The sequence below is a fragment of the Thunnus maccoyii genome, chromosome 2 (genome assembly GCF_910596095.1).
Source record: "Thunnus maccoyii chromosome 2, fThuMac1.1, whole genome shotgun sequence".
NCBI classification, from domain to species: Eukaryota; Metazoa; Chordata; class Actinopteri; order Scombriformes; family Scombridae; genus Thunnus; species Thunnus maccoyii.
In genome coordinates, this window is record NC_056534.1 from 6545313 (window position 1) to 6571638 (window position 26326).

A 26326-nucleotide genomic window follows, 5' to 3' on the forward strand; every position below is an offset into this window, starting at 1 on the left:
GTTACATGTTTGTTTAATCCATACATTAAACCAACAGTTTGTGGTTTTACAGGATTTGGGCCAGGAGCAGTAACTTATTGGAGTCTTGTCATTACTGTGAGGCTGCTAGGTTGGTAGCTGAGACTTCTCATCTAACTCTTGGCAAGAGAGCAAAAAAGCATATTTGCAGCCCACCCCAGTAGCCTTCTGGTTAAGACGCATGCCACATAACCGCAATGTTCGCAGATTGATTCTGGCAGCAGGCAAACTGGAAGAGTAGTAAGGCAGTGCCCAGAATCTCATCACAAAAAACATTCAGGGGCGTGTTACTACAAGCACTACTGGGAAGATGAAATATGATTGAGGAAGTTCAGTTTGACTGCCTATCAGATGCCAAAATATTACACAACACCTTATATTTCTTCAGAGTTTCACAACTTTGAAAACTTCTTAGACCACCAATACTTTAGTTCTCCGACTCAATATTTTTCCCATAATTTTCACATTTTTTTGTTGTTTTTTGAACAAAACTCTCACCCCTAGTTTCAACATACAATTTGTTTCTGTTTCCATGTCTGTGCCTGCACAGATGTATCTATTCATATCTGTGTGTCTGTGTCTGTGTTTCCACTCAGAGGGAAGTGCGGTTCTGGTTCGCTACAGGAGGAGCAGGATTCTGTCTGAGTCGACGGCTGGCGGAGAAGATGGCTCCCTGGGCCAGGTATTTACAAGAACTACCTGCATTTGTGTGTGTACTTTGTATGAATAGGAGAAAAAGAATAAGAGAAGTGCAGCTTCCATCGTTTCATCCAGCAATTTAGGTTTTATTAGATATTCCTTTAGGCGCCACTGTTTTTTTGAAGTTTTAGCCCATTAACTGCAAATTGCATTTTTCAAAAATATACCATAAGTTTTTAGATTGAGTTTTTACCCCTCAGGCACTGTTTTTAGTTTGCACCAGCATGCAATGAAAATCAATTTAAAGAGGCTTGTATTTTGCTTGAGATCCATCACAGTGAACTTTTCTTTTTTTTTTTTGTCAACGTGGTAATTTAGCATAAAATGATAAAATTATGCATATGTGTGTGTGTTTTGCAGTGGCTCCCGTTTCGAGCAGACGTCGGCGACGATCCGTCTCCCTGACGACTGTACAGTGGGCTTTATTGTGGAGAAGAGGCTTGGAATCTCTATGGTCCACTGTCCTTTATTCCACTCTCATTTGGAAGACCTGCTGCTCATCCGCCATAGAAACATACCACACCAGGTAGTAACACATACATTCACACACAGAAAAATCCATAGAGGTGCACACTTTCTCACTACTGTGTGTGTGTTTTCTCCTTTGCAGGTGACACTGAGCTATGGGATGTTTGAGAACAAGATGAACAGTATCGAGGTGAAAGGACGCTTCTCCAAGGAGGAAGACCCTTCCAGGTTAGTCTGTCCTCCCATTTATTCATAAATCAGAAGGTATGAGTAACGTACCTCTGCCCACATCATGTCTTTGATAATTATTAAAATAAGCTCTCATCAGAAGCTTTATCAGATTTTGATTTACTTTTACGAAGCTTATATATTTTCAGTAGTTGTTGACATTGTCAGAAAGGTGATAATTCTACTTTATGTTTATTATTGGGGTCGTGGTGGGTGGTGAAGGTGTACTGGAATGCATTATATTGAGTGTTCCTAATATTTTGTCCGCACCATTAACATACATGATCAATTTAATACACATCTTTAGAGTCCAAATATTCTTAGTCTTACAAGTAAAGTTTTCTTGTGGGTGGTGCTGGAGTAAAAACCACAGAAACCTCTAGGTGACTTGAATGTCCACAATAAACTTCATGGTATTATAGATATTAGTTTTTAAGATACCTTTTGATAGACCATTCAAATAGAAATTTGATGGCCATTTGATTGCAGTGCCACAAAATGCTTCAGGGTACACTAAAATAGAACAGTTGTGGTTGTTTTAGAAATATCTTACTCTAGATCAAAGTGTTGAACAGATCAACCGATTGTGCGGCTGGCAGTACAAAAAGTTTTGGCTGGACTAAAATGGGAAATTCTGGAACAAAATAGGACAAAAGACAGAAAAACTGTACTCTAGACAGTAAATATTGACTACAAGTACTTAATATCAACAATAATTTAAAGTTGATTTACCTGTGCATTGGGTACACCGTGCATTTTTATGAAATACCGCCATAGACTGCTTTGCTTTTAGAAATCTGCAGCCTTCAGTTTTACTTCTTAGATGATCCGACCTGAAGAAGTGACACCCCTGCAGCTCCAGTTCATCTTGTTCCCTGTTCAGTTAAGAGATAAAAGCTATTTGATGTAACACAATGGAACAACAGATGTGTTTGTCTCTCCCAAACTTCCCCATCTTCTGCTGTAAGAACGTATCACCACAAATGTTCAGCAGTGAGCTCTTTTCATTTGTTTCCATCCACTGGAGTTACGTTCGACATCGTCGCAGCCTTAAAGGAGCAGGTCAAACGTTCATCTGCCTGTGCAAACAAAGTTGGTTAGGTTTCTAAACAGAAACTTTTTTCACGTCTTATTTTGCGTTGTTTATCCAGGATGACATGAGGAATCCCTCGCCTCTCCCCCAAAAATCTGCCAGGTCAAGAAAATAGCAGAATGTGCAGACAGAATTACTTAGATTTAGAAATTGATCTATAAGAAAAGTTGAGGATACATCAAGAAACATGGTCACTTTAAACACCAAATGTTGCAAAGTTGTAGTTAGTGTGATTCATTTACAATCACACAGTTTCACAGTGCAGAAGTTCTTACTGTGAATGTGAAATATGTAAATATTTTCTCCTTCAAATACAATTAGTGGAGTTTGAGAAAAAAAAGCAACAGTATTTAAAAATGCCCTCTTACAATATTGAGAAATCCTTTAAAATGTAGCCTGCTTAAAACATAATTTGTGAGAGGCGCAAAGCAAAACAGTTTATATGATAAAAGCAAATGCAACACTCTGTCAAGGACAAAAAATGCTGAATTTATTCAAATCCCTTAAAAAAAAAAATACAATTCACTTGCTCTTTTGTCCATGACTTGACTTTCCAACAAATTATATTTAAAATGTTCCTGAAGTTTTTTGAAATTACCTGCTAATAAAAAAACCCCTGACAAACAGGATGAACAAAGAAGAGAAAGTCCTTGCCTGAGGAAAAGGAAAAAGAACAACAACATTCTTGTATTGTGATGTTTTAATACCGCATCACGCCCTCATTAGATACTTCTGCTGGACTATTTTTAGCTGCTGTAACATCCTCTACTTTTGTAGTTGCAGATCATCTGTATCAGTGCTGTCGCAGTCTCTACTGGCCACTGATAGAGGACGATACAAAGTCATAGATAACTTAATGTCCCTTTTAACCATCACTGCAAACAGTCAGACACTACAGTTCACTCTGCATACTGCGTAGCATATATAGGCAGAGAGTAAACAAAGCAATGCTGTACTTTACTGTTGTGTGCTGACAATTGCATAGAAATTCTGTTGTCAGAGCTACAGAAGGATCATTTCACCTGTTTTTACCTTTATATGTCAATAAAGGTCACCAATGGGCAATCATCCTTTTTTCCATATGCTCATACACTCTGCTCTGACCTCTACCTTTGCTGAGTCAATGCCTACATGTAGATTTGCAGATTCAACTCGTTATAAATTGTGGCAGTGAAGAATATTTATTTCTGCATGCAAACCTGCAAACCTCTTATATATACAGCAGCACCAGCTTTAATATAGCAATATCCTGGATGACTTTTTTAATTAATTAGGTCTTGAATTATTGATTAGTGTTTTGGTGAGGTATCTCACTGGTAATTGGAGTATTGTTCAGCTTGTTTAACTTGAGTCTTAGTACTATGACATGAATATTGACGTAATTAATCTTTGGACTTCAGTTGGAAAAGATCAGCTCAAGGAAAAAAAACTTCTCTTTGGTGTCCGAAAAGAATCATCAGGAGTCAGAGTCAGAGCCACAAGGTTCACCACCAGCGCCCCTTCTTTTATACTGTTTTTGGCATGCATAGGGTACGCCTATTGTCCAACCTCTTCATACTTGACCTATTACACCATAAGAAACTCTTTACATCAGCTGTTGTAAGGCAGAAATCCTAAAAATAAGCCTGGACATGTTTGGGCATGTTCACCTGTTCAGCCATATCTCCTTTTATTTTTTGTTAGGATTGTTCAGGTTCATTTTACACCATTATTTCTAAATTCCCTTCTGGCTTTATTTTTTTTAAAGTTATTCTTGCCAATTTTTCAACCTTATTTCTTGATTATTTCTTGAGGTTATTTTTTAAAAAAAATACTAAAGTTTAATACAGACATGCTTACAATTTCATCAGTACCCTGAGTGTGATTAACATATTATGTGACCTTTCATTGATTACAAAGTTCTGTGTAGTGTACATACATTTATGATTGACAATGCTTCATACTAATAACAATTGTACATACTTATGTTTAAACTTAACATATTGCATTGCCTTTTGTTCCCTTCAGCACATCATAAGTCTTGAGAAATTATACCACAATATGAACACGTAACATATGTGTCGACAGGTGTTACTCCTGTCTGTTGGGTCATTATGATCATTTTCAAAAGAATGTTGTGTTGTAAAAAATAATTAAGGTACTCGTATACAACCTAAACTTAAAAACAAGAAAGCAGCCTGGCAGTCCAACAGTGTAATAAATAAAAGAAAACTTTGACGTTTATCTGTTTTAGTCCACCAACCAAGAGGAGATTGATTGATGTTAAACTGTATCAAACTTGGAAATGAATGTATTCTAACATCACAGAGTTTTTAGAATTAAACTTATTTGCTCTTCCACAGATTTAAGACCGTCCACTGCATGCTGTACCCTTTCACTAGCTGGTGTCCTTGAGCTCTTCATAGAAGACTACAGCAGCGTGAAGTACTTTTCGGGGGGATTATGCTTCTAAATTCAAAGAAAACTGATGGATTACGATGGCAGAATTTGAGATGCAGAAACCAGGACTGAGGAGGCAGCAAGTTGGGACGAAGCCTTGGACAGCAGAGGACTGAACCGTCCCACTTCTGCTCGCTCTTTGTTTGCCACTTGTACCTGCTTACAACAGTGAACAGGTCATGAACTCAGAAAATAGGACGTTAAGAGAATTTTGAAAAGGTTTCCTCTTCTTCACCTCTGTATTACAAACAGGTCTTCATGATGAAAAATGTGATTTTTTTTTGCGTCTTTTCTACTGAATGTTTTTGTTTGTTTGGAGGATTTTTATCAGTGGAAATGAGGCACTCAAAACAAAGAGGCACTTAAACTTTTACGGTCTGAACTTTGTAAAGTTGTTTTTTTTTTGGCAAATGGACAAAATGAAAATTCAATTTACACAAACACAAACATCTGTCAAGTTATTTTTTTTGGCAAAGGACAAAATGGAAATGAAATTTACACAAACATCTGTGGACATGGATTCAATTCAAGTTAGATCGATCTTTTATTCATTTAATGACTTCACAATAATAAAAAAAATTGTCAACATTTTTAAAGTTGATGATGATTAAAACTACACACAGAGTTGCACCTACAGGGCCTGAATTATCTTCAGGTGGTGCTGATGTTGAAGTTGCAAAATTTAATTTTAGTTTTTATTGATTGAATGCATATGGCCTTCTGTGTGTGTGTGTGTGTGTGTGTGTGTGTGTGTGTGTTATGAAGGAGATGATGTCCTTGTGCTTAAGAAGTCGGCACACAATCAACCATTCTGACCCACAACTCCCTCCCTATCCAAACCTCCTGTCCTCCCTCCCTCCTTTTTCTCACTTACTCCCATCTTCCCTCCACCCCTCCATCTGTCTTCTTCCCTCCTCCCTCTGTCTCTCTGTTTACTCCGTCTTGTTCACAATCTCTGTGCCTGCTCCTCCAAGGCTGGTTGCATTTTTTTTTTCTTTAACCCTTAATAATAACAACGACAACAGCAAACCACTGAAAGCTAGAATAAGATCACAGCTGACATGTCTGAAACCCTGCGCAGAGAATACGGTATACAAACTAGCTCCCAATTCACAAGCGAGTCTCACTAAACTGGACAAATCAGGTTCAGACCGAGAAAACAAATCTCACAATGACATGCACGCAATCAAATATTAGTGTAGGAATAGGAGGCAGAGGCCATGTGCAGGAGTACCTGCAGAGAGATGACACTGTGCTGCCAGCGGACCGCAGGTTGCTTGTTTGCGGTGAATAGAAATGTGATGAATACAGATACGCTGGTGAATGCCTCTGGTGCTGACTTTGTGTGAAGTGGATGGAAAGTGGTTGGGAATGTAGGAATGACTGTGTGACCCTGACACATCTCCGTGAGAATACTGAGACCCATCGTGTAGAGTAAATAACACGAGTGTATAAACACGGGCCGAAAGTTTACAGCGTATGTAAAGTCATCTTAGCGGCGCAGTGGTTACAGCAGGAAGCGTTTTTGTAGACAGACTTTTCAAAGTGTTTCTGGTTTAATAAATGGAGAGTAAGATGATAAACAGTGTTAAGAAGACGTGTGACCAATAAAGTTTAATTTCACAAGTGTTGTGCATGTGGAACGTCGAAATTTGAAGGATGTGTTTTCATCCAAAGTCCTTCCTCGCTGGGAAAAATATTAACATTAACAAAAAGGGGAAACAACAGAATGCCATTTAATTCATAATTACTTGAGTTTTAATATTAGTTTGGGTAATTTAATACATAATTTATCAAATCTAACCCCACTAGGAATAAAACCACAAACCTAAACAGAGTTAGTGCCTTACTTCAATCATTGAAGGAACAGGATCTGTCGTGATGGTTCAAGCGTAATGTAGTTACAAGCATTTTAAAGTGTTTTATTAATGTACAGTATTTATCAACAATTAGGCTATAACTTTGTAGACATTTTTTATTTCAGCTGTGTTTTAATATTGTAATTCATTATCTGTTTATACACCAGCCTTCACTTACAGGAGGCCGAGAGAGGAGTTATAGTTGTTGACAGATACATTAATGAACACTTGCTAGCTAGCTTACAGCTAATGTACAGTTGGTACATTAAAGAAACACAAACTGTCCAGTGCGCCAATGACCTCGCCTCACATTCTGTCTGAACACACCATTATAGTAAAATTTTACTGCTGGATTAATTGATTTTTTTTGGCCACTATTGGGAACTCAACAAAATACTGACAAACAAAGCCCGACATATAATTGCCTCATAAAGTTGTTATGGCTAATACTTTAGTACATAATTCCCTGTTTACACATCCAGCAAGGCTGAGCAAAATTACCATTCATTTGTGGCCACTGATGAATATAAGTCCAATATTCCTTCTCCTTTTACCTCTGGTTTGATTTTCACCAACTCCTGAGATCAATATTTAGCCCTTACATTGCAAGATGTTCTTTCTTTTTTCACCAGTTAACTGCTAACTTTGTCTGTCTGCTGTTTGGTGCTGGGCGGGTAAATGGGTTTATCAGAGCTTATTGTTTGAAAGAAGCTTCACAGATCATGTAATTTTTTGTAAATGTAAAACATATTGATTAGTGAAGCTTTAGCAATTATAAAACAATTAGTTAAAAAAACCCAAAACATTAAACAACTACATCTCCTGTGAGTCTTAGATACAGAAGAGCTGTTAAAGCCTCATGGCAGCATCAGTTTAAAAAGTAGTAGTGGTTGTCAAATAACCCCTAAACTGGTGCAAATTGGACCACAGACCCCCATTTGATCAGATTTTTGTCTTAGGGTCTCCCATCTGATAAGGTATTTGCATTTAGATGTTTATTACAGAAAATGTATGAAACCTTTACATTCTGTCATTGTTTTACCTATGGATGGAATTATAGTGAAAATAAATTATTCCCCTTTTCACTGGGGACTCCCTAGTACTCCCTCAAGGGGTCCCCTCATATTGAGAACCACTGACATAAAGGACTGTACATCTTCTTAAAAGCTAAATAGAAAGAAGAGAAACAAGCAGCCTGCAGAATGGGCAGTTGTCCAGGTGGATATATTGTGTGTACAGAAACATCCCAATGTGCAACTCTGTTGTGTAACTGCATTATATCTCTAAAAACCAAACCTTATTTATGGCTGGAGGCATTATGACTCAAGGTTGGCCTTCTCATAACAACAAAAGATTCGTGTTAGCGCTTCATTTGTTTTTACACACTGTAACTTTAACTGCGGTCCTGTTTTTAATTGATCTGATTACGATCACTTAAGGTTGATACACATGAATGGCAATGAAATTTGTGTATGCGTTGGAATGCGATTAGCATAGTCTTAACACAATTACAACTCCCAGTAATGAGCAGTGAACCCATATGTGCACCAGCGTGTTTCACTTCTCCACCTTTATTACACTCTCACAGAACAAAGGCTTTTAATACGTTGACTTTGCAGGTTAGTAAAAATGAAATACCTCTCAGGTTGGAGACTTTTTTGGAAAACTTGGCCGAGACAGGATCATAAAAAGTTTTATTAAAAGCAATATAAAAACAGCCCAATGGACAAAACAATACTACAACAGTTAAAAATCCTAAAAAGACCATAAAGTATGAAGATCAGAGACAATTAGCAATGGAACTACCTATAAATTCAGTTCAGTGTTATCAGCTTCCTCTATTTCTGGAGTTGGTGGAGACTTGTTTCAAAGTTTTAGAAGTCTGATTAAAGTATTTTGATTTTGGAAACCAAAAGTTAGCATGTTGGCTAATCATTTTTAGGCCCCTTATCTGGAGTTCACAAGTTAATTAGCTCATTATCTCGAGACAACAAACCAATTTCTTGCAATCACGACTTAATGAAACAATTCTCTTTAAATAGATTTATTTGTTTTGTTTGATTATTTTCCGTACTTCATTTATCTGTAATGTGATGTGCCGAATTAATATTTTTGGAGCAAAAATAAATAAATTGTTGGACGGTTGGCAAAAACAGTGGAAACAGGCATCCTGAATTGAAGCATATTGCCTGTCTTTACTGAGAACATTGAGCTTTCACTTGTTTGTCTTTTTGTTTGTTAATGAGTTAACAGGATATCAGAGGAAATAGAACAAACATAGATGCTTCTTTCAAGCGAAAAACCTTAAAGGTGCAGATTTCTTGGAAAATCAAACATGATGGCTGACAGAAACTGAAAGTGTTCTCAGCACTTCTCATTTCAGTTTTACAGCAACTCTAATGGCATCTCATGATGAATGTGATGATGATTTATGGATATTAATCTAGCAAAAGGGTCAATCTTCCACATCGCACCTTTAACGACTTGAAGGACCTTTCATATATACTGTGTATGTACATCTTGCATATGCATTTGTACAGTCAGAGAGCTTGGCATGTCCAAGAGTGTGAAAATTATAGTCTTGCAACCTCCTCGGCTGTGTTTGTCTGTGTCCCTTGTACAGTAGATTTATGACCTTGGCTGTCCATAAACAGGACTAACTGTGGTAGCAGAGGACCAGGTCAATTGGAGGCAGAGTGTTACAGCTGTCAGAGGAGCGTTCTCTCTCATCTCCTCTGTCCATCACATTAAATCGACGGGGGCTTGTAAAGGACAGCCAAGCAGAAAAGATGCCACGGAAGAATAAAATGATGGACGAGGTGGCAGGGAGAGTAAAGGAGTGAGAGGCAGGTAGATTCAAGCCCAGAATCAAGAAAAACAGTGTTGAGAATGTTGATTTTCCATTGAGTAAACTCACTGACTGATTACTCGTTTTTGTTAAACACAAGGTTTCAAGAATTGGTGGGTTAGTCGGTTTGCTAAATCAGATGGTCACACCATGTCAGTGTCATTAATCAGCCAGAATTACAGCAAAGCAGCTGTAAAACTTAATCTTTTACTGTACCACCCACTGTTTTGTCTGCAGGATGCCGGCACTATGTGGAACTTCACAGACTGAGAGTACTAATGAAAGTCACACTGTGTGGTTTGGGCTGTACCCCTTCGTTCCAATTAATAGTGAATTCAGTCTTTATGCTAGAACAACACGTTCTTACTCCCAGCTCGTCACATATCGAAGCTTGGTCAGGACCCCCTGGCGTCATTTTCAATGCGCAGTATCAAGGTAGTCACTGTTAAAAAATAATAATATTTTATGATGTGACAACGCAGTGGTTAAGGTCTGGTTAGGTTTAGGCACAAAAAACACTTGGTTAGGGTTAGGGAAAGATCATGGTTTGGGTTAAAATAAAAAATAAAATAAAAATGGCAAGGTGGTCTCCAACTGTGCTCTGTGCTGACTCTGTGCTGATTTCCAAGAACATTGCAAGCCATCCACCAACCCCTCCACCTCCTAATATGAAAGTAAGTCAGCTTATATAGATGTCATGTGAAGTACGTCACTTCAGAAATGTCGATATGATACATATTGTTGAAATGTTAATATGCTCTGTACTACATGTGTTGAAATGTACATATTCAACGTATCTGTGGTTTGCAGAAACATACAATGCCAACGTTTTATTCTGGCAACCAGGCTGAAATTTGTCACCTTATTTAGATGTCATTGGTCTCATAGTGTCTATTTCAGACACTGTGGGAGCTCAGCAGAAGTCTATCGGACTACCCTGCATGTTAAAAAATGACGCTAAAGGGGTACCCAGTGCATTAAAAAGTGACGCCATGGGGTCCTGACCAAGCTTCAATATGTGACGAGTTGGGAGTGAGAACAGGCTGGTTAAAACATAAAATGTTTTCGACTATGGTTTGCTTACAGTTTTCTTGCCAACATTTTGGATAAGGCCCTCTCCTGTTTCAACATGAAAATGCCCCCCTGCACAAAGTGAGATCCATAAAGAGTTTTCTGAAGTTCATGTGGAAGAACTTGACCAGCTGAATGGGTGCAAATCTCTGCAGCCAGACCCCAAATTCTTCTAGAAAGCCCTCCCAATATATATATAGGATTAGACTCATATTTTGGTCATTGTGGCCATTTTCAAAAAGAACAACTTAGAAACATTTTGTCCCGTTTAAATGCATGGATCTAATGATCAAAAATAGTCCACTTGTTTTAATTTCAGCAAACCACCCCAGAAAAGGGATAGGTGTTCAAGGGGATAATGGTAAATAGTTTTGTCATTTTATGTCAAAAAATATGTAAAAAAAAAAAAACCCAAACAGCTTCAAATACCCAGGTTTGCTTTACCTGGTTTAACCTGTATTATAGTATAGCATGTAGTATCTGTGATAGTGGAGAAATTCAAAATTCAATGTGATTTTTTGGCTTGTAAGCTGAAAACAAATATTCCCAGATTCTCTACATCTTCCTTTTTTATGCATCTATTCTGCTTTCTATTCCAGTCAAAGCAACTTTATTGATGTAAATGTCAAATATGACCAATATCACAAATATATGAGTGTCTGTTTATGTGCTGTGTCTACTTTTCTACTGCCTGTACACCCCTCTTCGTCCTTCTCATTTTATTTGTTTCCTTTTTCTATCTTGTTACTTCTCAACATCACTCTCTTTATTGCTCAAATTTCCTTCCTCTCTCATCCCATCATTTTTCCCTCAAGTTACGTATCTTCTGTTTACATCTTTTGTTTTCAACCTCAGTTGTTCTGTTGCTCACTATCTTGCTACCTCCATCCCTCCATATCTCTCTGCCTTAGTATCTCTCCTTTCCTGCATGTGCTGAACCCGGAAACATGTCAGGCGTAGCAGGTGTGACTGGGCTGCCAGCATTTTGCTCTGCATTGTTATGCATTTATATGATAGATGACTGTAGATATTGACTTGAGATCATAAACTATGTGGAGAGAGCATGGGGGATGAGATGCAACAAAGGTCCCAACCAGGGACCTAGAAAACCAGGGACGTTGTGATAACATGGAATGCATCCCAGGCCGCCAAGGCTTGCTGATGCCCCAAAATCTGTCCAGATTTAGACTCGCCTATAGTCTGAGACCTGAGGAATTTGGGGGATGTAAAGGTAAAAGTAATAAGAAGACCAACCCTCCTGCCTCCAGATCCCTCCTCACAATTGAACATGGATACAGCTTTGGAAACACAACCAAGTATATATATATATAAAAAACAAAAAAACACTTAGGGGGGCACTCAGGAAAGGGCAGGGCCATGGATGGTTACTTGCCACAGGTCAACCCAAGTCCACTTATGATGAAAAAAACTCCAAACAAAACAAGAAAACCTGCATTAAAAAAAATTTGATATGACTGATGGTTGCTACATCAGCAAACCAGGCCTCTAAGTAGTAGAACACTTTCACAACCATTTTGAATTATACATAAGTGTGAAATGGGAAAAGAGCAATCTCCCAGCGCAACTGCATTAAAAAATAGCCAGAGGAGGCAGCAGGAGCAACAACTAACAGTCCACCACTCGGCCAAAGTGGAGGAATTTCAGGCATGTACAATTCACCAAGCACTGAATGAAAATACACAGTCCTCTGTTCGCCTGAGCAACACATGAAGATGCTGCTTTCACAAGAGCAAAAAGGGAATACAGAGTGATGTAGGAGGAGAGAGAGATCAAAAGACAGATAGTTGCTGTGTCCCAATTCAGGGGCTAGATCCTTTGAAGTCCATATTTCTAGATCAAATACATCATAATGGGTCAACAACAAGGCCTGTCTCATTTAAAAGGATCCAGTAAATATTGCCAAGAAATACAGTCTTCTTTTGCCTGAATTTTGGATAGCACAAGCAGTGTATTCTTGGCAATCCTGTTATTACATAATCCTTTGTGCACCAGTAAATTGTTTAATGGTGCATTCGGGACTTTATGGGATGGAAGATTTTTTACCAGGTGTTTTTTAGTGGTCACATGCAGCCACTGATAAATACTGTATCACTTGAAGTGGACTACTGAAATAGGCTCTGCAAGGTGGCTTTTTATAATAGAAGTGAGGCATCAATGCTTTTGTTTGCAGCCTGAATATGTTATATGGACACAGTTACCTTTATTTGCCAGTTGCCCTTCATGTGTTTTGGGTAAATGTCACTCAGCACCATGGAGCATGTCTCAGCTTACCACTAGTATCTACACTTTGTACACAAACTAGGAGATTTCTGACTTTATGAGGCACTCAAGAGTGTCTCAGTGCACCATTAAGGGTTCATTATACTTTAAATGAAGTAATTTGTACAAAGTGTGGTCCAAACACATCTAAAGGCAAAAGTCTTTATAATCTTCTGAAAGGCCATACTCGAGGGCGGGTTAGAAAGCCTGCAGGCATCGTACAAATGGGGATAACGATGTACACTTTCAGACAGAGCCTCCTCAAAGGCATTCATGGTGTTGCACTCACATGAAAAGAGACAGAAATAGTTGTGTGAAGAATGGGAAAGAGAGCTTGAGAGCCAAGTTCAGATACTGCTAGTTATATCACCTTCACACATGCATTAAGTGGTTATGCTTGTTGGATCATCAGTTTCAGAGAGGAAAAAGTTTCAGAGAGTAAAAAAGAAATGAAAGGTATAGTTGGGAAGAGGGTTTTGAGACTTTATTCCCAAGAAAAACAACACAAAAGGTTGTAATGTCAGTCATCCAAATACGCCCTATAGTTACGTTTGAGTGACAGATACCATCTAGCAGCCATAATAAGTATGACCTGGAGCAGTGGCACAGTTCAGAGGCCGTATACACTCACCGGGCCACTTCATTAGGTACACCTGTGCAATCTAATGCAATCCAATATGACAGCTCTGCCATGAATTCTACATTTACAAAGCTTATACATTTTCAGTTTTTGTTGACATTGTCCAAAGGTGATAATTCTACTTTATGTTTATTATTGAGGTCGCAGTGGGTGGTGGTGTACTGGAGTGCATTATATTTAAAAGTGTTCCTAATATTTTGCCCCTGTCATGTATGTTAATGAAGTGGAAAAAATATTAGGAACACCATATCTACATATATGTTTTCAGACAATTATAATAACAATCTGAGCCTGTCAGTGGCAAAAACAAGTGCTTTTAGTGGACGTACATTGACAGGGCGCTATTGCCCCAAAGGGTTCAAATGCAGCCCGTTTCGCAGCTACTGGCTGCAGCGCTGTCGTTCAATACTGGATTAGTTCCAAAAATTATTGTCCCTATTTGTCACTTAGACACAAAAAGATGGGAAAATAGGGTCCAGGATGAAAAATACCTAGGTTTCCCTTTAACCTTGGCTTGTAAATGGATGTGGGGTGAGCTTTGTGAGGCCTTTCAGAGTGCAATATTTATTGATAAGAAGCAAAGCAACACCTGTGAGAAGGTTGAAAAGACAGAGGAAAAGATCAGGGGGTGAAGGTGGAAGCAGGGAAGGAGCATTCAGCTGGGATATGCAGCAAAGTCCCTGAGACAGATGGCGAGGGGCACTGGGAGAATTCTCCCCCATTATGAAAACACCATGAATCACAAAGCTCCAACTGTGAACGGCACCAAGCATACCGCCAGCAGCCACCAAGAGGCAGCAGCCTGCCAACAAACACCCACTAATGAATGGAAAAAAGCTTGATTTAGAGACACCGGGAATGTAGATGGGAGCAGTGTGGCCTGGTTCTGGTGAATGAAAGAGGCTCACATGCGCTCGTTTGCATTATCAAATGGTCACGGTGAGTTCCTGTGTGATCCGTGGATTGGATAGATTCAGAGACTGATCACCAGTGACGGGTGGGAAATGGAAGGAGTGGATTTCTAGAGATTTCTCCGGCGGCTCTGGTGGAAATGAGGGAGGGGAGGAGGGGGTGACGAAGGGGAGACAACAAGGTTGAGATTGACAGAAACATAATCATGCAGAAAAATGGAAAAATAAGACGAGGGAAGGAATCATAAGGTTGAAAAAGAAAGAGGAAAGAGGTAAACAGAGAGGCAAGAAAGGAGCAAAGGAGAAAGACAGATGAAGACGAGAAAAATACAGGAAGAAACAGAAAACAGAGGGAAAGACAAGTAAATAGAAATTAAAGAGAGAGCCAGGGAGGAAAAAGAAAAGACATAAACAAATATCACCACCCCAGCCCTCACACATCACACTGCACTGATTGCCCCAATTTGTTCCAAGTGCTATAATTTAACAGTAGGCCTCTGCTTCTTTCCTACAATTACTCTTTACATGTCATGTCAATCTGGCTTTACTTTCCATAAAAAACAACTGGAGAGGACGGGTCAAGCTGTGTTTGTGTGTTCACACTGTACAATATATTTCCTCTTCCTACCCCATTTAGCACTGAGAGACAGGCGAGTATTCAACAATCGAGCCCGTTTCAGACTCCATTTCGGCTCAAATTAATCCAGGAGCAGGAGTGTAATGCAAAACACTCAGATTCTGCTGGATTTTCAAAGATTAGCTACTCTGCTTGGGTTTTGCTTTGGCAGCTTCTACCTAAGTGGTGCTTGACCCGCAGAGCTGAAGTTACACTGTAATGCTGGCAACAGCTCCCACAAAAGACTGAATGAGAAAAGTGTCTTATTCTTTGTGTATTGAAAAAAATACTTTAGTTTAGCCACTCAAACTTTTATTCTTTTAAAAATTCTATATTATTTTTAGTTTCTCTTCTTATGACTGTACACCTGTGTGCTGTGTATTTTCCAGCATATTCATACAGTTGCACAACCACCGATACCAGATGCCAACACAAACACAGGTTTGTGTTGGTGACCACTAAGTCAGCAGCTCCACTTCAGTGTCTTGCTTGGTATCACCCAAACTGTAGTTCAAAATGGGAATGTTTTTTATTTTTATTTCATGACATTTATTTGTCAGGGACCACATACAACCAAGACAATTGTCACATAACGCCAATCAGCCAAGGGGTCAAGGAGCAAGAGGCTGTTTTTAGTCACAGTCGTACTCTGAGTTAAATGCTAATGTCAGCATGTTAACATGCTTACAAAGGCATTGCTAACATGCTATTGTTTAGCAGTTATAATCCTCACCATCTTAATTTAGCGTGTGAGCATGCTAACATTTGCTAATTACCATTAAACGCCAAGTGCACCTGTTGCGCCCAAGAAGAAAAAGGTACAACTGGCAAAAGGTTGTCTTGAATTTATGTTTGCAGTGTAATTATAGATGTTTATATATTCTTTTATTCTATTAACATTTCTGCTAACATATTAGGCATCACATGGCTATAATGGTGTCATATTTTGTCATTAGAGGAGGTTGCGTTAGTTTGAGCGCTGCCACTTTAAGAGAAATTCTAAAAAAAGTGTGTTGTTGTTGTGGGCCGGAAGTTTTTCTCCGTTGTTAAGGAAAAACGAACAGTATGCTTTGTAACTGAACCGAGCCTAAAATAAAAGTTGTCACAAGAAAATGGAAAGTAGCCCTAGTCTGTTTTGAGGGTGCAACACACCTGAGGCTGATGGGAATGTTGCTAGTTTTGCAGGTATTTGGTCATTAAGTATGTAATTGGACTAATTAAAATGTCTGGGAATCTGGGAATTAAAGTTATTGCCACCCACCCTGAGGGGGACATGAATGTCTGCACCAAATTTGGTGGCAATCCATCCAACAGTTGTCCAGACGTTTCACTAAAAACCAAAAATCTCAACCTCATGGTGCTAGAGGGAGAGTCAGGGGATCACCAAAGTCACTGGGATTCATCCTCTGGGGAAAATGTAATGGAAATTCATTCGATAGTATTTGGTGATTTCAGGTTTTGACTAAAGTAGTGGACTACTGATGGACCAATCGACCATCATTGCTGTCCCTTAAGCCAAGTTGCTAGCATAGCTAAAACCATTAATCTCATACAAAGAAGATGCTTTGTACCACAATTAGCTATTAACTACCTTCTTTGTGCAGTTCCAGTGTAGGTACTCAGTGAATGTGTTGATACTCACATTCCCTCCTTAAAAATGTTTGACTAAAGTGTGGTTTATATTGCTGAAACTGCTCCTATACACCAAAATCACAAGGGAGGACTTTGACTCAGGCACTAATCTGCACTGTCATCATAACTGACACCTTAAGAATTACACTGAAAATGCAAGCAAATGTAAGATTATCCTTGATCTCTAATATAAGCTGTCAACAGGTGCAGTCAGATTACACTGTTGTTCAGAACGGCTGGTAATTGCCTCTGCTGTCACTATGGAACTACTGAAAATCCCCATTTCTCTCAGTGCACTCTTTTGATGTTTTTGACTCATAGTACAATATGTGACACTGAACACATATGCTAACCCTCAGAGGACAGGAGACAGGAGGTTGCTGGTGGACACGATCTTGGTAATCATTACTCCGAGTGCACTGGGTTAAAATCTGTTTGTAGAAGATGGTGATGGTCCAATATTATTCATTTTTCATAGTTTTGTTTTCTAATACACAGTGGTTTAGTGGAGAGTAAAAAATATTCTGCATTGTTTCTTGCAATTAATTGTAATGATTATAAGAGAATATTTAGTCACTGTTCTAGGGTCTGACTGGCTGAGAGAAAAGTGCAATGAAAACAGTAAGATGATAGATTATATAAAGTCAGTAGACTGGCCCAAAAGAGAGACCAGTCACCCACTGCTGAAGATTTCTTTACGTTATAATCCTTAAGATTTTCATGATATGAAACCCAATTTTTGTTAGTATTTATGGTCTGCAATTTTTACTGTATGTATTTACATTATGTACTTTCTTCTCTATAGAGTAGTTGTCATTGTTAGTGGTGAAGTCCATCCCATGAAGGATTCTATTAGTGATTATATATAGCATATGAGGGATTAACAGGACACAAGGCATGTATGTAATCCTGTATTACTGTTTGTAATTTTTTGTTAATTTTCAAACGAAACATTTCCTACTAAGGCTACACTGAACTAGACAAACACGAGTTGGCTTTCCAATGTATTTGTCACTCAGTGGTGACAGTGATCACTTATCAAAAATGTGTCAACAAAACAAGACAGGGTTATTGCTGCTTTTTTAATAAAAATGTTTTTATTTATTTTTTACTTTGGATCAGTTTTAAATATTCCCAAGGACCCCCAAGGACCTTGGGAAGCCAACATTACTGAAAAGGTTTTTGGACTCCACTTGTACACATGCACCTGGACAAGAAAGATATGCATGTTTTCTGCATACTGATGGCTCAGTTTTAAATAGTGCAGGGAGTAAATGAAAAAGAAACAGCAGCCACAAAGCCAAAAAGTACAAAATACAAACAGCACTGGTCCAAAAATAACAATAATAAAAAGTCTTTTTCCTGTCATATTCATAAAGACAGGACATACATAGTTAAAATGTACAACTACTACTCCCACTACTACTCCTATCTTATCATATCCTTACATATAGCACATATAGGGACTTCCAGGGTAGGTGAGCAGCATAACAAAAGCAGAACATTAATATTAAACATGGAAAAGTAATAACAACAGCCGAAAAAAAAACAGGACCCAGTGCGAAAGCCCAATTAACTGAATCAAACAGATGAGCGCCGAGGTACACGAGTCACTCTTCCATACAAATGAGTACCGAAGCCAGAAATGATACACAATAAATTCTGCAGACATAACAGTTATCTATAGATGTTGCAATGCAAATATTGGCCAGTTCATGAAGACATAATCATCAGAACATCCTGAAAAAGATGACAGAAAGAGACAGTTTGGAAATTCAGAATAGCTGCTTTCACTGATGCAAGATTCCCTGACAGTGAGTCAGGAAGCAAAGCAAGGCTTCACATCCCAGAAGCTGAGATCAGATCTGAGACTTCTGCAATTACAAAGGACACTTCAGGGTGCAGGAATCTAGCCCTGGTGGGTTTATCTTAGAGCTGAAGCACACAATTTGGTGTTGAAGTGGGGTTTCACTTGCACACTATTCCTTTCAAGGGCCTTTTTTTTGGAAAACTCACATTGATTTGCATATATTTCTTGAAGAATGAACTTATAGCCTAGGCAACTGAGCAAAAAATGTATCTGTCTCTGAATTCATACTCATTTTGTGAGTGGTGAAGAGGATCAGATAAAAGGACATTGAGAATGATTGTACTTTAAGTGGCAATAATCAACATTTTTATAATGAGAATAGATCAAAAGACTATGTGTATTGTGGTGTTGCTCATATCAATTGTGACAAACCAGCGATGACTAATCTGTGCCTTTGAGCTCTACAGGGCTCTATAGTGTTTTTCAGTTCTTCATTTTAATTTTCCAGCCCAGAGTTTTGCTGCTTTGGTTCACTCTTAGCACTCCTGTAGTGTTGCTTGGCAGCTGTTTTGAAAGAGCTGTGCTCTACCTGCCCAGTACCAAACAAAGTCAATATTGGTCTTACAGTATGTTCAACAGGTGGCCAGAAACACAACTCCAAATGAATGGACATATGATTAGGCAGTATGTTAACACATTTGCTTTATCAGTTTAAAATATGCCAATGCTGTGTTCACAGGTTGTCAGTTAGTTATTGCAGGTTGGAGGTTTCATTTTACTGTTTCAAATCGTTTTCTTATACTCAGTAATAAGGTTCGTAGTCACTGACTATGACTTTTTCTCTCCATCACCATTCAAATGCACTTCAGTATGTACATCAGTAAGTTACTGCATCAGTGTTAATACTGCTGGTACATTTGGTGCTGATTCTGACTATGGTCAGTTCAGTTGTCAATCAGTCCATAGACTGTATGTGATGATGGACATAGTGAGGTGTGATGTCACCATCTGGTTTGCATTGGAGGCGGTTTGAAACCCAGAGTGGCTAATAACAAGCTAAATAGGGAGTGCATGGTGTTGCTTTTCACGCTCTGGAAACACACCCTGCTACATTGGACCGAAGTGAACGCTACCTTACTGGAAACAAGGAGCGGTGCACACTTGGGCTAATGTAACCCTTGTTACGGTGTAATAACAGAGCACAGGTAAGTAATAGTCAATAGTAATAATTGGACCAGTATCAGAAGACACTAAGCTTTTAAGAGCCAATATCTTGAACATCAATAATGACACAGACTACAATGGTTTGTATGTTTGTGGCCACTTGTTATTTCAAGCTGAAGGTCAACATGTAATACAACAGCTTTTTTTGGAAAGAACAATGTATGAAAAATAACAAACTAAAATAATAAAGCCGGCAAAATAAAACAAAAGATACCCTTTGTTCCCAAAGTTAGTCCTTATTGCGTTGGGGCCCTTTTTCTGACCAAATGTCAGTGTATCACTGTCTATTTTAGTCCTACCACACGGTCTGTGAGAAAGGAGAAGCCAAGGAACCCTGCACGCATCTCAGGTTCAATACCAGTGGTTCGGTTCGGCTCGCCACCCAGTTCACACTGGGAATCTCTGAGTCTAGGGATCTGAAGCCTTGCAGGAGTCCAGCAGGAAGTACTGGCTGCGTCCCCTTTTTCTTTATGGTATCACCAAAAACCTGACCTAGAGACAGGCCAGATGAGATCCAAATATCTCATTACATTCATACTGTCTGCATAAATCATGTTCATTTTCTAATCTCCCATGAATTATTACCAATTAATAATAATATTTTGTATTAATTAGTTCAATCATGTTCTCAAAAAGGTTTAGTTGTACAACAAAAATATATCTTTAGTTTCAAGTGTTCATTTGTAGTTGTGTAACTATAAATACATTCAAAGTGCTTCTTATAATCATGTTCAATTACACATTAATAACCATCTACAAATACTCAAAATTATGTGATTACACAAGTAACTGACAAAAGTACATTTCACAAAAATAAAATAAAATACTGTGGAGTACCCCTTTAATTTGGTCAAAATTGCATCAAATGCAGTAAACATTAATAGTAACATGAGGCATTAAGGCTTAACGTGCTTAATTGTCTCTCCTTGCACCGGTAACAGTGAGAGATTGCACTAAATATTAACCTCTTTAATTACTATAAACATAAAATAAACATAAATTGCACGTAACACCAAATAATCATGCCAGCTAAGTGGCTAGGCTCAAGTTAACACGCTATTAGCATCACAAAACACAGTCTCAGATAGAGCACTATTAGCACCTTTTAATGGCTATCAGCGCCAATTAACATAAATATCAGCTGCCTTACAGTCATCTTAACAGGTTTTATAGTGTTTTCACTCACCGCTGAGTCAAAGTATGAACGAGGTTTACAGCATTTCACCTCGGCAGACCCGCGAAAATCATCCGGCCTCTCACGCTGCTTTACAATCTTAAATGCAACAGTATGGCGGTTAGCAGCTGTTTAACATCATCTAGAATTAACATTACTTCGTTTAGAAGATCATTTTTAGTTCTTACCCAACGGATGGCAAAAGATTTTATTTTCTCTATGTCCCATCAGCACTCGAGGTAGCCAGCATAGGTTGTTTTTTAAAACAGGAAGTTATAACAGCAAGCGGAACTGCAGCTGATCACCTGGGACTAGTGGGGTTCATTGATTTGTTATTTGGGGATCTTGTCATACTGAGCCCTTCACTGCTGCTTGGAAAATACAATGTTGGCTGTGTTTCTCCTTTTATGCACATAGTTTCATGATTTTAAACAACTTTCAACAGATGTAGTCATTTATATGAGTTATTTGAATGATATTTACTCCAAATGTTATTTCTATACCAACACTTTTTAAATAGTTCTTCTTCTTATTATTTTCTTAATGTATATAATCACCCTAAATTAATTATTTGTTTGTTTCAAAATAAAATGAATTGTTTTCAAGGATTTTAACGACTTTTCAATGAATTATTAACTTCTCAATTAAGATGAATTATTTTAAAGGGATAATTCTAATATTATAGGGTGTCATTTTAAAGCCTGGGCTACACTCTCCCCTCCTGAACTCATGTACGTCCCTGTACATGGCAGTGATCAAATATGTTTTATCTGAGAGGGCAGGACAGGGGAATGTAGGGAGTCTTCAGCTTCACTCAAAGCACCTGCTAGTGCTGCGGTCAGTCCATGAAAGAACGATTTAACCACTGTGACAAAGGGGTTTCCAAGTTCAGCATAATCAAGTCGCCTTGACGGTTGGCGATTCCTCTCTGATCTTCTGACAGAGGTATCTGTTCCTGTTCGTCTCTCCGTCTCCTCTTTAGTTGCTGTCTCTATTTCATCCGACCCATCCTCTCCTTTCTCCTCTTCACTCTCTGACATGTCAGAGAGCACTGGAAGCTGTTCATTCCAGATGTCATCAACATTATCAGGTAAGTTTTCTTTTTCCCCAAGGCATACACTTTCGGGTTGGTCTGTTTCATGTATTTGTTCGGTTAGAATTACTCTTTCAGTAGATAGGTACTCAGTGTCACCCTGACGGCTGGTAGGTTTGTCAAGTGTCAGGGGACTGTCTGATGTACAATCGGACATATCAGGTTGTTTGTCAATTTCGGGAGTGCAATCAGCATTCTGAGCATTCACTGGGCTCTCGACAGAACATACATCTGGAGGTTCAGTATGCTGTGTATCTTGCTCGTTAGACATAGGTGGATCAGGCGGTACTGGGCTCTCATGCACTGCAGGGACTTGAGCTTTTGGGGGTTGGTTGAACCAATAGACTGGAATGAGCTCATCGTCCTCCTCCTCCGAGGAACAATCGGCATCTACAGCAGGATTTGCACGAGTTGCTGGTCTGCGCTTTGCAGGTTGCTGAACAGGTTCAATGCTTTCCTCTGTTGGTAGGTATCCACATGGGAGGAGTAAGTCTCTATGCAGTGTCCTTAAAGGACCATCCTTGTTTTCGGGTTTGACCGTATAGACAGGAAGGGTGCCTGCTCTGCTCACCACTACATGGACAATCGACTCCCATTTGTCTGAGATCTTATGCTTCCCTCGGATGCGGACATTCCTGATCAGTACTCGGTCTCCAGCTTCCAAGTCTGAAGCAGTCACGCGCCTGTCAAACCGTGTTTTGTTCTTGTGTGCTGTCTTTGCAGCATTATCCATGGCTATTTTGTAGCTTTCCTCGAGCCGTGACTTAAGGTTTTGCACATACTCAGAATGTGATGTGTGTTGGCTGCCACACACTGGTAATCCAAATGCCAGATCAACCGGCAGGCGAGGCTGGCGCCCGAACATTAATTCGTATGGTGTGAAACCTGTCACGTCATTCCTGGTGCAATTATAAGCGTGGACCAGGGGTTTTACAAAATCACGCCAACGAGACTTCTCTTGGTTCTGAAGGGTGCCTAGGATGTCTAGTAAGGTGCGATTAAATCGCTCAACAGGGTTGCCCCTAGGGTGGTATGGGGTTGTCCTTACTTTTTGTATGCCAGCCACTTGACAGAGCTCTTTTATCATGCGAGATTCGAAATCTGGCCCCTGGTCGCTATGTAGCTTTTCTGGCATGCCGTAGTGCACCATAAAGTTCTCCCACAGACACTTTGCCACTGTGCGTGCCTTCTGGTTAGGTGTAGGAATGGCAACCGCAAATTTGGTAAAGTGATCCGTGATCACAAGGATGTCTTTGGTCCCACTTTTATCAGGTTCAAGAGAGAGAAAGTCCATACAAAGGAGTTCAAGGGGTCTAGTGGTGTTAATATTGACCAAGGGCGCCGCTCTCTCAGGTGGTGCCTTCCTCCGCACGCATCTGCCACATGTCCTCACCTTCCTCTCCACATCCACAGCCATCCTCGGCCAGTAGAATCGGGACCTTACGAGATCCATTGTACGGTCCACTCCCATGTGACCCATATGGTCATGCAGGCTGGTCAGAACTGTGTCACGGAGCTCAGCTGGGAGCACGAGTTGGTAGGTTGTTTTGGGACCCTCTTGACGACGTCTGTACAAGACATTATTCAAGAGCTCAAGGCGATTTAGCTCTCGGAGCAGGAGTGGGAGGTCAGGGAGTTGATTCCGCAAGGTGGGGGGTGGTGTGTCCCCATACTCGATTTGGGAAATGACATGCCTTATACATTGGTCTGCCCGTTGTTTATCTATCAGCTCTGCTTCAGATAGATGGGGGATGAGTGGCAATCCTCCGAATTGACCCTCTTGCTCATAGCTGTCGGGCACAGCATTAGCAGAGATGGCAAGACATTCAACTAGGGCAACATTATCAGCGCTACTTTCATCATCATTGACACTGTAGATAAGCTGCCTTTCACAGATGGCTTGCACGACTGCTTGATCGACTGCGTCAATGTTTTCTGGATCAGAGAGGTGATCTCGGGTAAACTGGAGAATGCGTTCTCTCTCTTTCTGGGATTTGAGGTCATTCTCCAACTTTCCATGCGGCCTACGGGACAAGCCGTCCGCATCACCGTTCTGCTTTCCAGGCCGGTAAAGAAGTTTGAATGAGAATGTGGACAGTGCTGCCAGCCATCTATAGCTTGTCGCATCCAGTTTTGCTGAGGTCAGTATATAAGTCAGTGGGTTGTTATCAGTAACAACGGTGAAATGGTTACCATATAGGTAATCGCTGAACTTTTCGGTGACTGACCACTTTAGCGCTAAGAATTCTAATTTATGCGCTGGGTAGTGGCTCTCACTACAGGACAGCCCTCTGCTCGCGTAGCCAATAACTCGGAGCTGACCCTCTTGCTCCTGATACAGGACAGCACCAAGCCCGGTGGTACTGGCGTCAGTGTGGAGCACATAGGGCTTCTGGGGATCCGCAAAACCCAGCACAGGTGCGGTGGTAAGTTTGCTAATGACGGTCTCGAATGCTTGCTGGCAAGCAGGGGACCATCGTTCCCCAAAGAGCTCCTTTGGATTATGGTACTGTTCTGATTTCTGTTTCATCTTCGCCTTCTTTTGAGAAGGTGGGTAACCCGAAGTTAGATCATGGAGGGGCTTCACGATACTGGAATAACCTTTAACAAACCTCCTATAGTAACCAGCAAACCCAAGGAAGGATCTTAATTCTCGCAAGTTCTGGGGAATTGGCCAAGTCTTAAGGGCAGAGATCTTCTCTGGATCGGTTTGTACTCCATTCCTGGACACCACATGGCCAAGGTAACGGACTGACGTCTGAAGGAAGACACACTTTTCCGGGGACAGTTTCAGACCAAACTCTTTGAGACGAGAGAGCACCTTTATCAGCTTCTCCTCATGTTCCTCTAGGGTTCTGGAGAACACAATCAAGTCGTCGAGGAAGACCAACACATCCTTTAAATGCATGTCTCCCATGCACTTTTCCATTAATCTTTGAAATGTGCTCGGAGCATTCGTCACTCCCTGAGGCATGCGATTGAACTCCCAAAACCCGAGAGGGCACACAAAAGCAGTTTTTGGTTTGTCTGCCTCCTCAACCTCTATCTGGTAGAACCCTGATTTTAAATCGAGGACAGAGAACCACTGGGAGCCATTGAGAGCACAGAACGTGTCCTCGAGTTTGGGGAGAGAATATGCATCCTTAATGGTCTGGAGATTGAGACGCCTGTAATCTATGCACAAGCGGACCTGGCCATTTTTTTTCCTGACCACCACAATTGGTGACGAGAATGGTGATTCCGACTCTCTGATGACTCCTGCATCAAGAAGCTCTTGGATGTGTTTCCGAACTGCCTCAAGGTCTTGTGGGTGGATTGGTCGAGGGCGCAGTTTGAAGGGAGTCTCATCCGAAAGCTTTATGTGATGCGTTACCTTATCTGTTCGGCCAAAATCCAAGTCGTGTTGCGCAAACACGTCAGGCATGTTGTTGAGTTGCCGAGTGATGCGTTCTTTCCACTCAGGTGGGACTGGGGACTCGCCAAAGTTAAAGCTTAGAGCAGGCTTTTGGGAGAGCTTTGTCTCTGGTGACCCTTGGAGTGGCTCAGGTGCCTTGGCCACACTGTGCTCCTTTAACAATATGGTCTGGTAAGTACAGATCTGTGCTATTGTGCACTTTGCAGGAATGGCAATATCATGATCAGACTCATTACAGATCACAACTGGTAGCTTATTGGGCCGCCGCTGGGGAAGATCAATCAGGGCAGCTTTAACAAGCAAACCACCTGGCAAGGAGGATGAAGATGGATGTTCGATAAGAACGGACTTCTCGCTCTGGAATCCGTTCATTGGAGCAACTCCTTCCAGTACAACAGTTTCACCAGCTGGAATGATTTGGGAGCTCTTCCCATGTAGCCTCACTACACCGCAGGGCTCGATGTCGTTTGCCCGCTTGTGTCTCACCTCAAGTACTTTAAGGACTGCTCTGTAACCATGCGGGGTAGGCTGATGTGTCATTCCAGTTTTGGAATAGATGTCATAGAGCACATCAAGGGTATTAGTGCCTATAAGCACAAGGGGCTCTGTGACAGCTTCAAAGTCAGGTATGACTAGGGCAAGTGTGTTTACATCAACTGATGCCCCCACAAGTTCTTTTGGGAAAGTTACAGCCAACTCAACATAGCCCAAATAGGGGACGGACTGCCCCGCTGCTCCCTCTACCTCTAGGAGGTTGAATAATGGCTTGATCTCTTGCTCTGAAAGATGTTGTCTGTAGAACGACTGA

General features: G+C 40.3%; 1 protein-coding gene across 1 annotated transcript in view; it reads left to right on the top strand.

The window, feature by feature from the left end:
• The window catches only part of mfng (MFNG O-fucosylpeptide 3-beta-N-acetylglucosaminyltransferase), a 29692-nt gene extending 22688 nt beyond the window's left edge, over positions 1-7004 (top strand). Inside the window, exons 5-8 of the mRNA XM_042394552.1 lie at positions 615-700; positions 1078-1243; positions 1328-1413; positions 4849-7004. Coding sequence (XP_042250486.1) covers positions 615-700; positions 1078-1243; positions 1328-1413; positions 4849-4900 — 390 coding nt within the window. The 3' untranslated portion in view covers positions 4901-7004. The remainder of the gene's footprint in view (positions 1-614; positions 701-1077; positions 1244-1327; positions 1414-4848) is intronic.
• Positions 7005-26326: the final 19322 nt, after the last annotated feature.